The 12,999-nt window shown below is 37.2% G+C and overlaps 1 protein-coding gene across 1 annotated transcript; it reads right to left on the bottom strand.

The window, feature by feature from the left end:
* Positions 1 to 5,206: 5,206 nt before the first annotated feature.
* LOC141436619 (uncharacterized) lies at positions 5,207 to 11,906 on the bottom strand. The gene is made up of 2 exons (XM_074099611.1): positions 11,903 to 11,906; positions 5,207 to 5,715 (listed from the first exon to the last, which is right to left on the bottom strand). Exons 1-2 carry the CDS (start codon positions 11,904 to 11,906, stop codon positions 5,207 to 5,209), a joined length of 513 nt encoding a protein of 170 aa, XP_073955712.1.
* Between the last annotated feature and the right edge of the window lie 1,093 nt (positions 11,907 to 12,999).

Genomic DNA, 12,999 nt, shown 5'->3' with positions numbered 1-12,999 from the left:
ACAGGGCGATTTTTTGCGTCGTTTCTTAACCATATCAACCTCCGTGGCCGATGTGTGTTAAAAAACAGTCATTGTAGTCCTGCTGGTAAGTAAAATCTATCCTTCGTTTTTTTAGCATTACAAGAAGGGTAGTCTTTTTATTGAAAAACGTTTTTAAACTAAAAAGTGACTATTATTAGTTGTGTAAGAAGTAATATTAGGATCCTCTTTTGATGTCTACTCAACAACATAATAGAGTAATCTTTACTACGAATAGGAAAATACCTTTCTAATCATAATTATGTTTGATTGTAATCGGTTTTATGATGGAGGACTATAATTAAACATTATTAGGACACGATTCTATCGACAACATTTTTATTGAGATGATCGAACATTATTACAAGTACGTCGCGTGAGCTTGGTATCGAATAAATTGTGGTCATACATTTTTCCAAGCTTTATTAATCAGGATCAGTAAACGCTAAGTCAGCACGGAAATTAGTTTTCGCTTGTTTTCTCTAAGCACTCGATAATTGCAAATGTTTGTTCCATTTATCCAATACCCAATGCTGGCGCAATTTACGCAGTGTAAATTTGAATTGTAACTCGAAGTAAATTTGGGATTGTAACATAGTTATTTCAGGGCCTCTAGCGTAAAAGCTGTAAATTAAATTTGCCGATTTCTAGACATACAGAAGTTAGTTATGTTGAATTACCGTATTCCACGTTGAATTTAAGGAAGAGATGAAGAAGACAATCTAAGAGCAATAGGTAGACAGATAAAAGTACTACAATAACTTATAGATAAGTTCGCCTGTGTACTCTTTTTGTTTTGTTGTTTTCTTATTGTATTATTTTTTATGTTTTATGTACAATAAAGTATTTACATACATACATACATACAATCATCATCAGCCGGAAGATGTCCACTGTTGCACAAAAACCTCCCCTTTGAACGCCACGACGAACGATTACTGGCCATTTGCATCCGCCTTCTAGACTAGCTTAGAGCGAGAAAGAAAGAAAGAATAATTTTATTTGAAAAACTTCGGTACAACAAGAAAAATAAATAACAATAAAAAAATAATAACAAAACCTTACATAATCTCCTTTATAAAGTAGGAAAAACGAAAGAACCATTGTGCCGAAAGAAGCAAAAAGGGCCAAACAGCGTATTGCCACGGCAAGCCGCAGTGCTGGTTTTCAGTATTTAAAATTAATCTTAATTGTAATAATGCCGTGATAGCATGAATGTCAGAGGGCGGCATTAATCTAAAATATTGTCTGTATACATTGTCACTTCAAAGTTCAGTATGTCAAAAACAGCTGAACCATGTAAGAACCATCGCTAAAAAACTTGATTTCAAATAAAAAACTACATTCAAATCTGTCCACCCGTTCAAGAGCTATGGTGCCAAAGACAGACACGCATAGCGGGCAAACTTATAACACCCCTCTTTTTGCGTCAGGGGCTAAAAATAATAAGCTATTAAGTAGGTACCTATATGAAGATGAATTCCAAAAGTAATGTCTTAGTAAATTCTGTGAAGATATCCACTTCTCCAGGGCCCCAGTAAATATTCGGAACTACTAAAATATTTAGCTCCGTTGGCAGTTTAGGTGAATTTATGCCTTCCAGTTTCTCACCGGGCAAGAGCGGATAAACGAAAACAATGACTGTATAAATATGATTACAGACTCTGTACGTGATTTGAAACTAAGAATATACTAAATTTAGGATTGGATTTGGGAGTAATAGGCGACCGTTTTTATTACAAGCTTTTATTTAACTTGTAATGTATGTGCGGGTCAAAGCTTACAACTGAATTTTGACCCCTTCCAGTGTTCAGAACGACTATGTTTTAATGTTTTAATGTTTTAATGTTTATTTGGGCACAAACGGTACATGGTTCTTAAAAATAAACAAATTACAACTTACATAAACCAATAAAGCTGCCACCACTTACTGATTCATTTAAGTAAAAGTAAAATGATCGGGAAACAAAACTGAAAACAGGTTTGTTGGCTAAACACAAATACGGTCAGCAGTTAATTGAACAAAATTAACTTAACTATTTAAAGATGAAACTGCAAAATTGTAAAATGAATGCTATTAATCCAAAAGGGACAGAATGCCACTCTTGAACTTAACTAAGGATAAATGAATACATCTACTTGACAGAAATTAGTATTATGGGCTTTACAGGCTCTGTTAATATAAGAGTTAGATTTATATTTTTTCCTCGTGAGGGGAACATGAAATAATTTATTGAAAGTTCGTGTGTTCAAACGGGAAGCTTTAAAACCTAATCTACTTAACAGATAGGGGGAGTCTATGTAGTTTCCTACGATTTTATACAAAAATATCTGATCTCTTAATGCGCGCCGGCACTCAAGCGTAACCATCTTGCTTGTATCAAATCCAGGTTTTTTATAATTTATGTGCTTAAGGAGCTTGGACTGAATTTTCTCTATTGAGTTAATATAGATACTATAACATGGATTCCATACAGTTGATGCATATTCCAGAATTGGTCTAACCAGGGAGTTAAAAAGCGTGAGTAAAGTACTAGCCTTCTTAAACTCTCTACCGATTCTCAAGACAAATCCGAGTAGACGGAAAGCCCTCGTTGTTATTTTGTCAATATGCTCATTAAATAATAATTTACTGTCCAGGTACACACCCAGGTCCTTAACAATATTAACCCTATTCACTGTCTCATCATTTAAGTGATAATCAAATTTAATAATTTGTTTTTTCCTGCCGAAAGTTATAACATTACATTTTTTTATATTCAAATGCAAATAATTAGTTTGACAATATTGATACAAACGAGTAAGATCTTCCTGTAACGCGTGACAGTCTTCAACACATTTTATAATTTTAAAAATCTTCTTATCGTCAGCATAAAGCAGACAAGAAGACGACTTGAAGTGCGAAGTCACGTCATTAATGAAAACATTAAAAAATAAGGGTCCGAGATGAGATCCCTGCGGTACACCAGATGAGATCGGAACAAAACTGGAACAGTAACCCTTAATAGCCACAGCCTGACAGCGGTCACGCAGATAAGAAGTAATCCAGCGCAGAAGGTCGCCGTGCACACCGGCAGATTCTAGTTTTCTTAAAAGTAAACTATGCGATATTTTGTCGAATGCTTTCGAATAATCGGTGTACACGACATCCACCTGATAGCCTTCCTCCATTCCACAATGTATTCTATCTAAAAACTCTATGAGATTTGACTCTGTGGATCTTTTACTGACAAAACCATGCTGCTCTTGTATCAAGTTTGGTCCCAAACAAGGAGAAATCTGGTCATAAATAATTTTTTCGAGTAGTTTGGGCACCGTATTAAGTTTAGAAATAGGTCTGTAATCTTCAATGTTATGTTTATTTCCGGATTTAAAAATCGGTGTCACAAATGATTGCTTCCATAATTTCGGCATAATTCCAGTCTGTAATGACCTTCTGTAAAGAGCTGCTATGGGCTCGGATAATTGACTACGACAATTGCGCCAAAAAATTGGGGGGATTCCGTCTGGACCCGCGCCCTTCCTGACATCAAGTTTTCTCAAATAGTTGCATACAACATCGGAGGAAATAGTTACGTTATTTAAATTTGTTAAACTGCTGGCTAAAGGAATGCTGGAAGGGGGATCAAAAGTAAGGTGAGTATGCGATTCAAAGACAGATTGAAAATAACTATTGAAAGAAGAACAAATTTCATCACCATTGGAAACTTTTTTATCCCTAATGAACATTGAATCCGGTATGTCTGGACGATCCCTTTTTGATTTTACAAAGCGCCAAAAATATTTACAGTTGTTTTTTATTTTTGATTCGGCCAAACGTAGATAATTCTGATAACATGTCTCTTGGACCTGTTTTTGTCTATTACGTAGCAGAGAAAAAGTATCATAGTCATCCAAACGACCATAAATTTTCCATTTCTTATGAAATTTTAGTTTTTCGGACACAATCTTAATCAGAGCCTTTGAGTACCATACAGGATATTTAATGTTGTCATAAACAACTTTTGAAGGTACGTGCTCAGAGATTACTTGGTTCAACACATAGTAAAATTGCTTCACACTTAAATCAATGTCATTTAAGTCAAGACAGGCGTTCCAGTCAACCTCCGCAAGAGCAAAATTAACAGCATCGTAATTAGCAGCACGGAAAAGCAGTACTTGACGCGGTGGTGGACGTAAATGTGCACGAGTAAAGCACGCTTTATTTATTTCAATGTTGATGGGGGGATGATGTTTATCCTCACCAACTAGAGGGTCCATAGATCGAGTGACTTCGCATTCCAAGTTTGACATCACAAGGTCCAATAGTCTGTTATTACAATTATAAATACAATTAAATTGCTGTAGGTCATTGAAAGAGAGAAAAGCACTGAGAGCTTCCACGAGTGGAGCTCTATTGCTACTGATATCAGACAAGATACGAACTGATGATTTGGGATCAGATGAGGCTGCAGACCATTGTGCCTGAGGAATATTGAAATCACCCACTATAAGGTAGAGATCCGCACTACTGTTAACTATGAATTCAGAGACTGACTCGAAAAAGTCAGCCTCACTATCAATTAAATCAGGACAAGGTGGGAAATAGCAACAATATAAGTGCAAGCGCGCTTTCCTTTCTCCCGTCCCTACGGCTAGAGTCAGTCTTAGAAGATCGGCCGACGAATTACGCGACGGCAAGCGCGCCATACCCTCAACCACAATGCCACTCCTCACCGCGATCAGAACGCCTCCACCTAAAGAATCACCCCTGACAAAATAATCTCGGTCTGCTCTATAAACATCATAACGCGAGTTAAAAAGCTCAGAGTCCAGAACTCCCGGAAGGAGCCACGTTTCAGTTATACAAATTATATCCACATCAATTGTCAATACATTTCTATAGAAAACGTTGGTTTTCGTACGAAGCCCACGCACATTCTGGTAAAAAACGGTCAGATTTGAAGCCATGACTTACAGTGAACTATAATTAGAATAATTAAAACATAATATGAATTGACTCCCCAATCAATGTAACTATTTATGTTTATGACACGTTTCAAAAGCTTATGATTATTGCGAACACAACGATGAAAATCGTAGTTTTGAGTATGAATAATAAAAGAGCCACCCAACAAATACAATAGAACAAAATATAGATAGATTCGGATACAGCAACTAAAATTATACAATAAAAAATAAATGATTCTTATTTGATTTCTTTTAAATCTTCACTGGTTAAAATATTCAGCACCTTGCTAGTGTCATCACGCCGAACCATGATACAGCAGTGTCTAACCCAGACCCACTTATAGCTCTTTTCAGCGGCCAATTTTTTTGCATCTTTCAGGAGAAGTTTATTGGCTTTAGTTAGATGGTCGTTAAAATAAATTGACGAGTTACTTCCAGCGAAACCAGCATCGCAAGCCTTAAAGTCTCTGAGTTTCCTCAAACGGCTCAAGCAATCATCCTTTTTATAACGTGCCAAAAATCGAACTATAATAGCTTTAGGTTTTTTCGACTTCGACTCCATATGAGCTACACGGGTAATAAAATCTATATCCGTGCTCACATTTATGGGGAACCCAGCAATTTCCGTGATTTTTGTGAAGATCTGTAAGAGATTTTCATTGTTCGTTTCAGGAATACCCTGAATTTCTATATTAGAACGTCTAGCCCATTGTTCTTTAGAATTTAACTCCCAGTCATTCCTTGCTACTGTGGATTAATACATATTTTTCATCAGAGTGCTCGTAAACAGTGTCGTAACATGCAGGCTACCTTGGTTGCAACCCCCAAGTAAAACCCTCGACCTTAATGTGCTCGTCATGAAACCCGTGGTCGGTAAATGAGTCATTGCCCGTACTAATTTTGTTGTCATGAAGCCCAGGTCGGTAAATGAGTTTGTTACTGCATGGTGTGCTGCAGTAGCGCCTGCAGCGCGCGGCGCGAGCACGTCGGGCAGATGCTGCAGAGGGGAGGGAGGGCGGCGGTTAGCTGGCTGCCATGAGCGCAGCCAGCGGTATTGTCAATTTTGAAAAAAATATTGTAGTTTTTCTTTTACAAATATACAATTTTACTCGCAAATGTGATGAAAAACATTGTATGTCGCACGGGCAATACTAAGAATTACGAACATCGACTCATTAAAGCTTCTTCGACTTCGGGCTTCTAATAGACTCGTTCGTAATTACTTATTTACCGCCTTAATAAGACACAATGTACTAATGTACATCCGGTAACAATACCTGGTAGTGAATTTCTGTGGTTCGGCCAGAATCGTCTCCGCAGGACCAAAATTCTTTAACGGTTAATGGCATCGACTCGAAATTTGATACGCAAATGTAGTTTTGATGACAAGTACAGTCAACAAAAAGCTTACCAGTCTTCTATTTCTTTTATAGCAAATTATGCAAGCATTTTTTTTAATTCTTTTAAATGTATTTTTATTGATCGACAAATTGATTGTTTTCAAATCTCTCTCTTCATAAGAACCATCACGGATTTTCACAAAGATTTGAAAAAAAAATCGATTGGTCCAGCCAGTTTATCTATATTGGTAAATAGAAGAAGTAGAAAGAGCAAGTCATCCCGTAAAACCTAACCTAACCTGTATTTTCGATATAGGTTTTACGAGATGATATTATTATGATGATGATGATGAAAATTTGTAATTGAAATAAAAAATACAAAAAGATTCCAAAAAACCAATCTTAATTTGATTTGTTAATAACGATATCTCTTGTCCGGTCGAGCGGTTAGTTCCGATGGAGTGCCGAAAGTTTCTCGATGAGGGCTACGGTATAGATGTCGCTAGCGTCACTGCTTAAGTGGCTAAATAAGAAACAACACAAGCTGAGATATGAGGTGCATAGGAGAAATTCGTGTCTGTATCGTTGTCCAGCGGTGGTGTAGCGGTATAGCACACGGCACGGAATGCCGAGGACCTGGTTCGATTCCAGCGCTGGTCTTATTTTCTGGTTTTTTTTTCTGTGCATCTATATTTCAGTTTGCATTTTCGATAATAAGTTTCTGTTAAAAAAATGCAAGCTTTTTTGCTGACTGTAAATTTTAATGAATTTTATACGTCCCACTGCAGGGCACAGGCCTCCCCTCAGAATGAGAGGGCTTGGGATAGTTCCCACGCGGGGCCCAGTGCGGATTGGGAACTTATCCAACCAAAGTAATGCTACAAAATTAGAGCACAATTTAAATTTTCAGCGTGCACTTGAAACAGGCATGACTTTACCGGCCGGACAATACCGACCTGATATTTGGAAGCCCAAATGGATTCGAAATTACAGCGCGGTAAATTCCGGGCACGCAATAACAATCCGATAAGAATATATACCGCCCTTACATTCCCATCATAATCAAAAGCCAATAAACACAGAAATGTTTTCACAACCCGGTAGTGTTAGGTACAATTGCGATCAAATTAAGTTATTATCTACGTTATTGTTCAAACAAATGTATGTTAATCTTCGGGGTGCACGAAAAACGGGGTTGGTATTGACATGACATTAGGCTCCGTTTCCACCAGAGATGTGCGAGGATGTGTTGCGTGGAATGTGTTTTTCGTGAACCAATAGAAACGCTTCATTTACCTCGCCTCGCTCCGCTCAGCTGTTTCCACTAGAGATGTGCTGTGCGAGGATAGGTAAAGGAAGCGTTTCTATTGGTTCATGAAATAGTAGATTGATAACCAAGGGTGGAAAGTGACCCATTTCAGCCGAGATATTTCTGGCGATCGAACGAAGTGAGAGCGCCAATAGTTCGAGGGGAAATGGATTATTTCGAAAGTGAGGAAAGTAAAATACTACAAAAAAAGAATAATAATAAATACAATTTACCTACTTATATCCAGCCTCCAACGGTACCTTTTCGACTGGCCACTTGCCACGCCGACAATAAAAAAAATCAAGTTGGTCACGACCAAGGAGCTTATATACAAAACTGGCGGTTGAGCGCCGAACGAAGAAGTTTGACCTTTATTACTTATTTATATATTCCATCTCGTTCTTTCACATTTCACGAATGACTTCCTTCTCTTTCTTACCCTAACTAAAGAAAGAGATGGAATATGTTCGTGACGTAATAAAGATAAAATTTCTTGTTTCAAACGGATATTCGGCGTTCATCCTCCAGTGTTGTATATAAGCTCCTTGGTCACGACGTGCATCTAGATGGCCATGCCGAAACGTGAAATAAAAGTGTCATTGACGTAACTCAGTTATCTTCGACTCCGTGGCTAATCGAAAAATTAAAAAAAAAATACTTTCCACGCTAGAGATGAATTAAACTTTCCGAACAGGAGAGATGAAAAACACATTCCTCGCAACAAGTCCTCCCACATCTCTGGTGGAAATGCAGCCTTGCTCCTGTTCATCAATTATCAGGTCGATCAAGGCATAGTGTAGGGTCGATCAGGGCAGAAGAGGTAAAGCTTTGCAGGTGACGATTTATAATACGAATCCAGTGTATAACTCTTCATAAGTTCGGCAAAGTTACGAACAAAGGACTTCCGTGAACCAACCAACTCAACGTTTTGTGATAACTTAAAAATTGTTTTCCGCTCCAAAGTTTTCTAGTCAGGAGACTTTTTGTTCCGGACTTTCCTAATTTAAAATATTGCTCAGCTTTGATGACGTTTAATTAACTGGAGTGGAATAACTTTGAAATGTCAATGCCGGAACAATTTTCGTGTGACGCTGTATTTATAAAGTATAAAAATAGAGCGTAGGTGGCTTTTTGCAATATGAACCACTGTAATGACGACTGAGTACACCTACGTGATTTTTTATTTATACTCCACAAGCCTTGCGTCTTTGCTCCTATAACAATGAAATGAATAAACAATTACTTTGCTCACCCGCGACCTTATGACAACCACGTCTATGCAACAAATATGCATTCATGCAGCTCACTTCTGCCCTACCTTATCTGCCCTATTCTACCTTCACACTGTCAGAACACACACAAATCAAACAAACCCAACTATCGATCACACCACCACACAATACACTGAGTTCGAACTCAATCAGAGTTCACCCTTTGCTTTTTTTATTTGTTGCTCTTAGGATAAAGAAAAAAGAAAGAAAGAAAGAAAGAAAGAAAGAGAGAGAGAGAGAGAGAGAGAGAGAGAATATTTGATTGCAACAGTACAAACAATACAGACAACAATATAAACAATACAAGATAGTAGTCTGTCCTGCGGCAAAAGGAGCAAACTCAGCTAATGCTGCGCTTACGCGGAAGCTGCCAGCGCTGGTTTTCAGTCTGCCCCTGTTGACACATGTTGGAATATTGTCTAGAGCGGGTTGGATGGCGGACAAAAGACGGAAAAGTAATAATACCAGTACAACAATACCTAATACAGATAAAAAAAAATACAAAATAATTAAAACTAATATTAACTAAAAACTGGTTATGTTTGTAACTCGTCAGTGTAGTGTGGTGGTGGTGATAGACGGGTTGGGTGGAGGTAGAGAAGCTAGAAGGTAGCAGGTGAGCATAGAAATTGGTACAATTTTTGATATGGACCTCTGCAAAGTAACGCCTGATTCAGTAAATTCAACTACCTATACTTCATTTTTTAACATTTGAAACTTAACGGTAACTTTTTTAAAACACTTACACGTTTAACACGTTTTTAAATGAAACAACGAAACTATTTAAAATTATGTTAACGTCTACATATACTAAAAACATAACAATACCGCTAATATATGTATTTTTAGGTGTTTTTAGCCCATTTTGTGTTCGAAATACCGAGGGACGTTTTATAACTTGACCGTTAATTCAAACCTTAAATAAACGTAGTATATTATATGAGTATCTACAACTATATCAACTACATGGTTGATTGTGTATTAAAGGTTGCCTAGAAGAGATCGCTTTGCAGCGATATAGCCCTGTTGCATGCAATGGAAATTTTTCTCTATACAGCTCTATTTTTCTGTATTTTTATTTTGTTACCTAATTTATTTACTCGTCGAAGTAAAAACGGGAGCAAAACTAGTTTTTACCAGCGTCGATGAATACTGATGAGCTTGGAAAGGAAAATAACTCCGTCCATTTCAATTTGAAAATGTCAGCCGCAGTGCCAATCTTTATTAAAGATGTTTTTCATGTTAAATGTCAGTTTATTTCTCGAAAAATCAAGTGATATTTTTTAGGGTTCCGTAGTCAACTAGGAACCCTTATTTATAGTTTCGTCATGTCTGTCCGTCCGCGGTTAGCTCAGAGATCGTTGGTACTAGAAAGCTGTAATTTCGCATGAATATCATATCAGTGGTAGTAAATATATCATATTTACAAGGAAAATTGTAGCGGCTAAGATTGCTTGAGAATTATTAGAATTATTAGTAGAAACAGCAGACTATAAGATATAAAATATACCTACTTAAACTTGGATGATTCCGTACACAATACGAAATTCTTAGAAAAATATTATTTGATTTTTTCGTAATGGCTACGGAGACCTATCCTGGGGTGTCCGACACGCTTTGGCCGATTTTATTGTATCTCTATGAAAAGACATCTGATATAATATATTATTATCTTGATAAATTTCGCACGCTTGTTCTTCACTGGAGATAAATGAAGACCATGGTGTATTTTTTGAGGATCCTCGCGGGAATTCAGTAAAATTACAGAATTTCAATTCAATTAATTTATTAAATCAGGCATTACTTTGCGGAGATCCATATCAATGAAATGTAATTAATTATATATAACGCTGCTTTACGATAGCTCCGATCCTCCATCTTAACACTGTAAGAACATAAATCATCAACAACCTCTATCACCATACCACACTACACTAAACGTTTTGAACTCGACCAGAGCTCATCCTCAGAGCAATTAAAAGAAAGAACATTGCTGTGCGGATGAACTCTGGTTGAGTTCAAAACGGGTTAGTGTAGTGTGGTGGTGGTGATAGTTGGGTTTGTGTCATTTGTGTGCATTCTTACAGTTTTGATCTTCAGTGTGGTGGTGGGTGCCATAATACATACAACACCGCAAGTCCGGCAAAAAAACGGTCCGTTTTCCGGTAAACGTCTACAAGCGGCCTAAAAGAACCCTTTACCTACAGCCTATTAACATAATATGGATCTTCCTTTTTGATTTTAAACTCTAAATTTGTACGGAACAATTTTTTTTTCATCGAGTTTTCGTCGATCTAAACTAAATTTAAAAACGAAAATTCTGTAAAAAGACGACTTATATTCGGAGTTTCTGGGTATTTTCCATTAGAAAAGAACTACGTAGAATCACAGTATAAAAAAGGAGCAGTATATCGTCTCGACAGCGTCCTTGATATAATTACCTACGAGTAAAAGAAAGGAAAATCAAAATAAAAATAAAATAATAGGGAAATTCGTGTCTGTACCGTTGACCAGCAGTGCAATGGTATGGCGGTATAGCACGCGGTACGGAATACCGAGAACCTGGGTTCGATTCCCGTGCTGGTCTTATTTTTCTCTGGTTTTTCTGTGCATCTATGTTTCAGTTTGTATTTTCAATTTGTGTACTGCTCCTTTTTTGTACTGTGGTAGAATTGTTGGGCTGTTCGGGACTCCGACCTCGCCCGCCTATCGGGTGACCACTTGATTTTTTCAATTCGTGTTTATTGGACGCCTGTTAGGTAAACGGTACTCGTAAATAGCGAATGGAATGGCGAAAAGCAATTAGAAGTAAAAGGTTAGCGAAGCTTTCATTCCAACTGTCGCGGATTGGATGAATCTCGAGTTCGTTTTTCGATTTTTTAACAATCGGTCAAATTGGAATCAAGGCAGGGTCGATTCGTGCACTAAAGGTTTAGTACAAAATTAAAAATGATCAAAAATAAAAGAAAAACCTGATGGTTGGTGGTTAATTTGATAATTACCGTGAGACTCACTCATATTAAATGATATTGTAACGGATCACTCATGTCTTAAACCGAGTTTAGCTCGACATGTTTCGGGCTATTTTATGAGGTGTGTGCGTGTTGCGGCAGCCGGAGTCGCGTGCTACTGAAAGAAGGGCTACGAAATAGCCCGAAACATGTCGAGCTAAACTCGGTTTAAGACGTGAGTGATCCGTTACAATATCATTTAAAAAACATCAAGCACGAGGCACATTTGGGACCGAGAGTTCCTGTGCCTAAATTTTTTAAGTAGGTATCTACGAGTATATGTAAATATCCCAGAATGAGCAGAGCCTCACCTTAGTACAATGTAACACAATGTGGGGTCATTTTAGATCATCATCATCATCATCTCAGCCGACGTAAATAACGTCCCACTGCTGGGCACAAGCCTCCTCTCAGAATGCACAAGGTCCTACCACCTGCCACCAATTTTTACAGTTCAGAAGTAAAAATCATTTATTGCAAGAATATGGTTAGTTACAGGTCTTACATTAAGTTAGGGCATGCGTAGGTACTCAACCTGCAAGCAAGTGTGCAAATGATGCAGAAATTCATCCGTAAACTATTTATTAATTTCTGTTATTGTATAAAAATACTCAGTATGACTGTCAAAACAACATTCATAAAGCAAGTCTAGTTTGGAAATATTTTTATTTTTCTAATTTAATTTCATTTGGCAAGTTATTATAGAGGCGTATACACATATTATAACAATTTTTTTTTTTTCTTATAATTATAGGTATGACTAGGAGGCTGATATAACAACTTCTTATATTGAGTTCTCTTCATGACGTGCAGTAGACTCGTTACAAAGAGAAAAATAGGTGGGATAGTTTTTTACTAAAACGCATGCTTCCATTATAAAGACAGGGGAGTGGGAGCAAGCCAAACTTTTTAAATAATCTGTGTGTGTGTGCTTTTTATGTATTTAAGTATGTAATTTATCTATATAAGTATGTTTATCCGTTGCCTAGTATCCATAGTACAAGCTTTGCTTAGTTTGGGACTAGGTCAATTGGTGTCAAGTGTCCGATGATATTTATTTTATTTTAATGGTTTGCAGCTGTCAGTATGTTTAGCATTTT

Source organism: Choristoneura fumiferana, chromosome 16 (genome assembly GCF_025370935.1).
Source record: "Choristoneura fumiferana chromosome 16, NRCan_CFum_1, whole genome shotgun sequence".
Lineage (NCBI taxonomy): Eukaryota > Metazoa > Arthropoda > Insecta > Lepidoptera > Tortricidae > Choristoneura > Choristoneura fumiferana.
The sequence above is the reverse complement of the archived record's forward strand: the minus strand, read 5'-3'. Positions and strand labels throughout refer to the sequence as shown.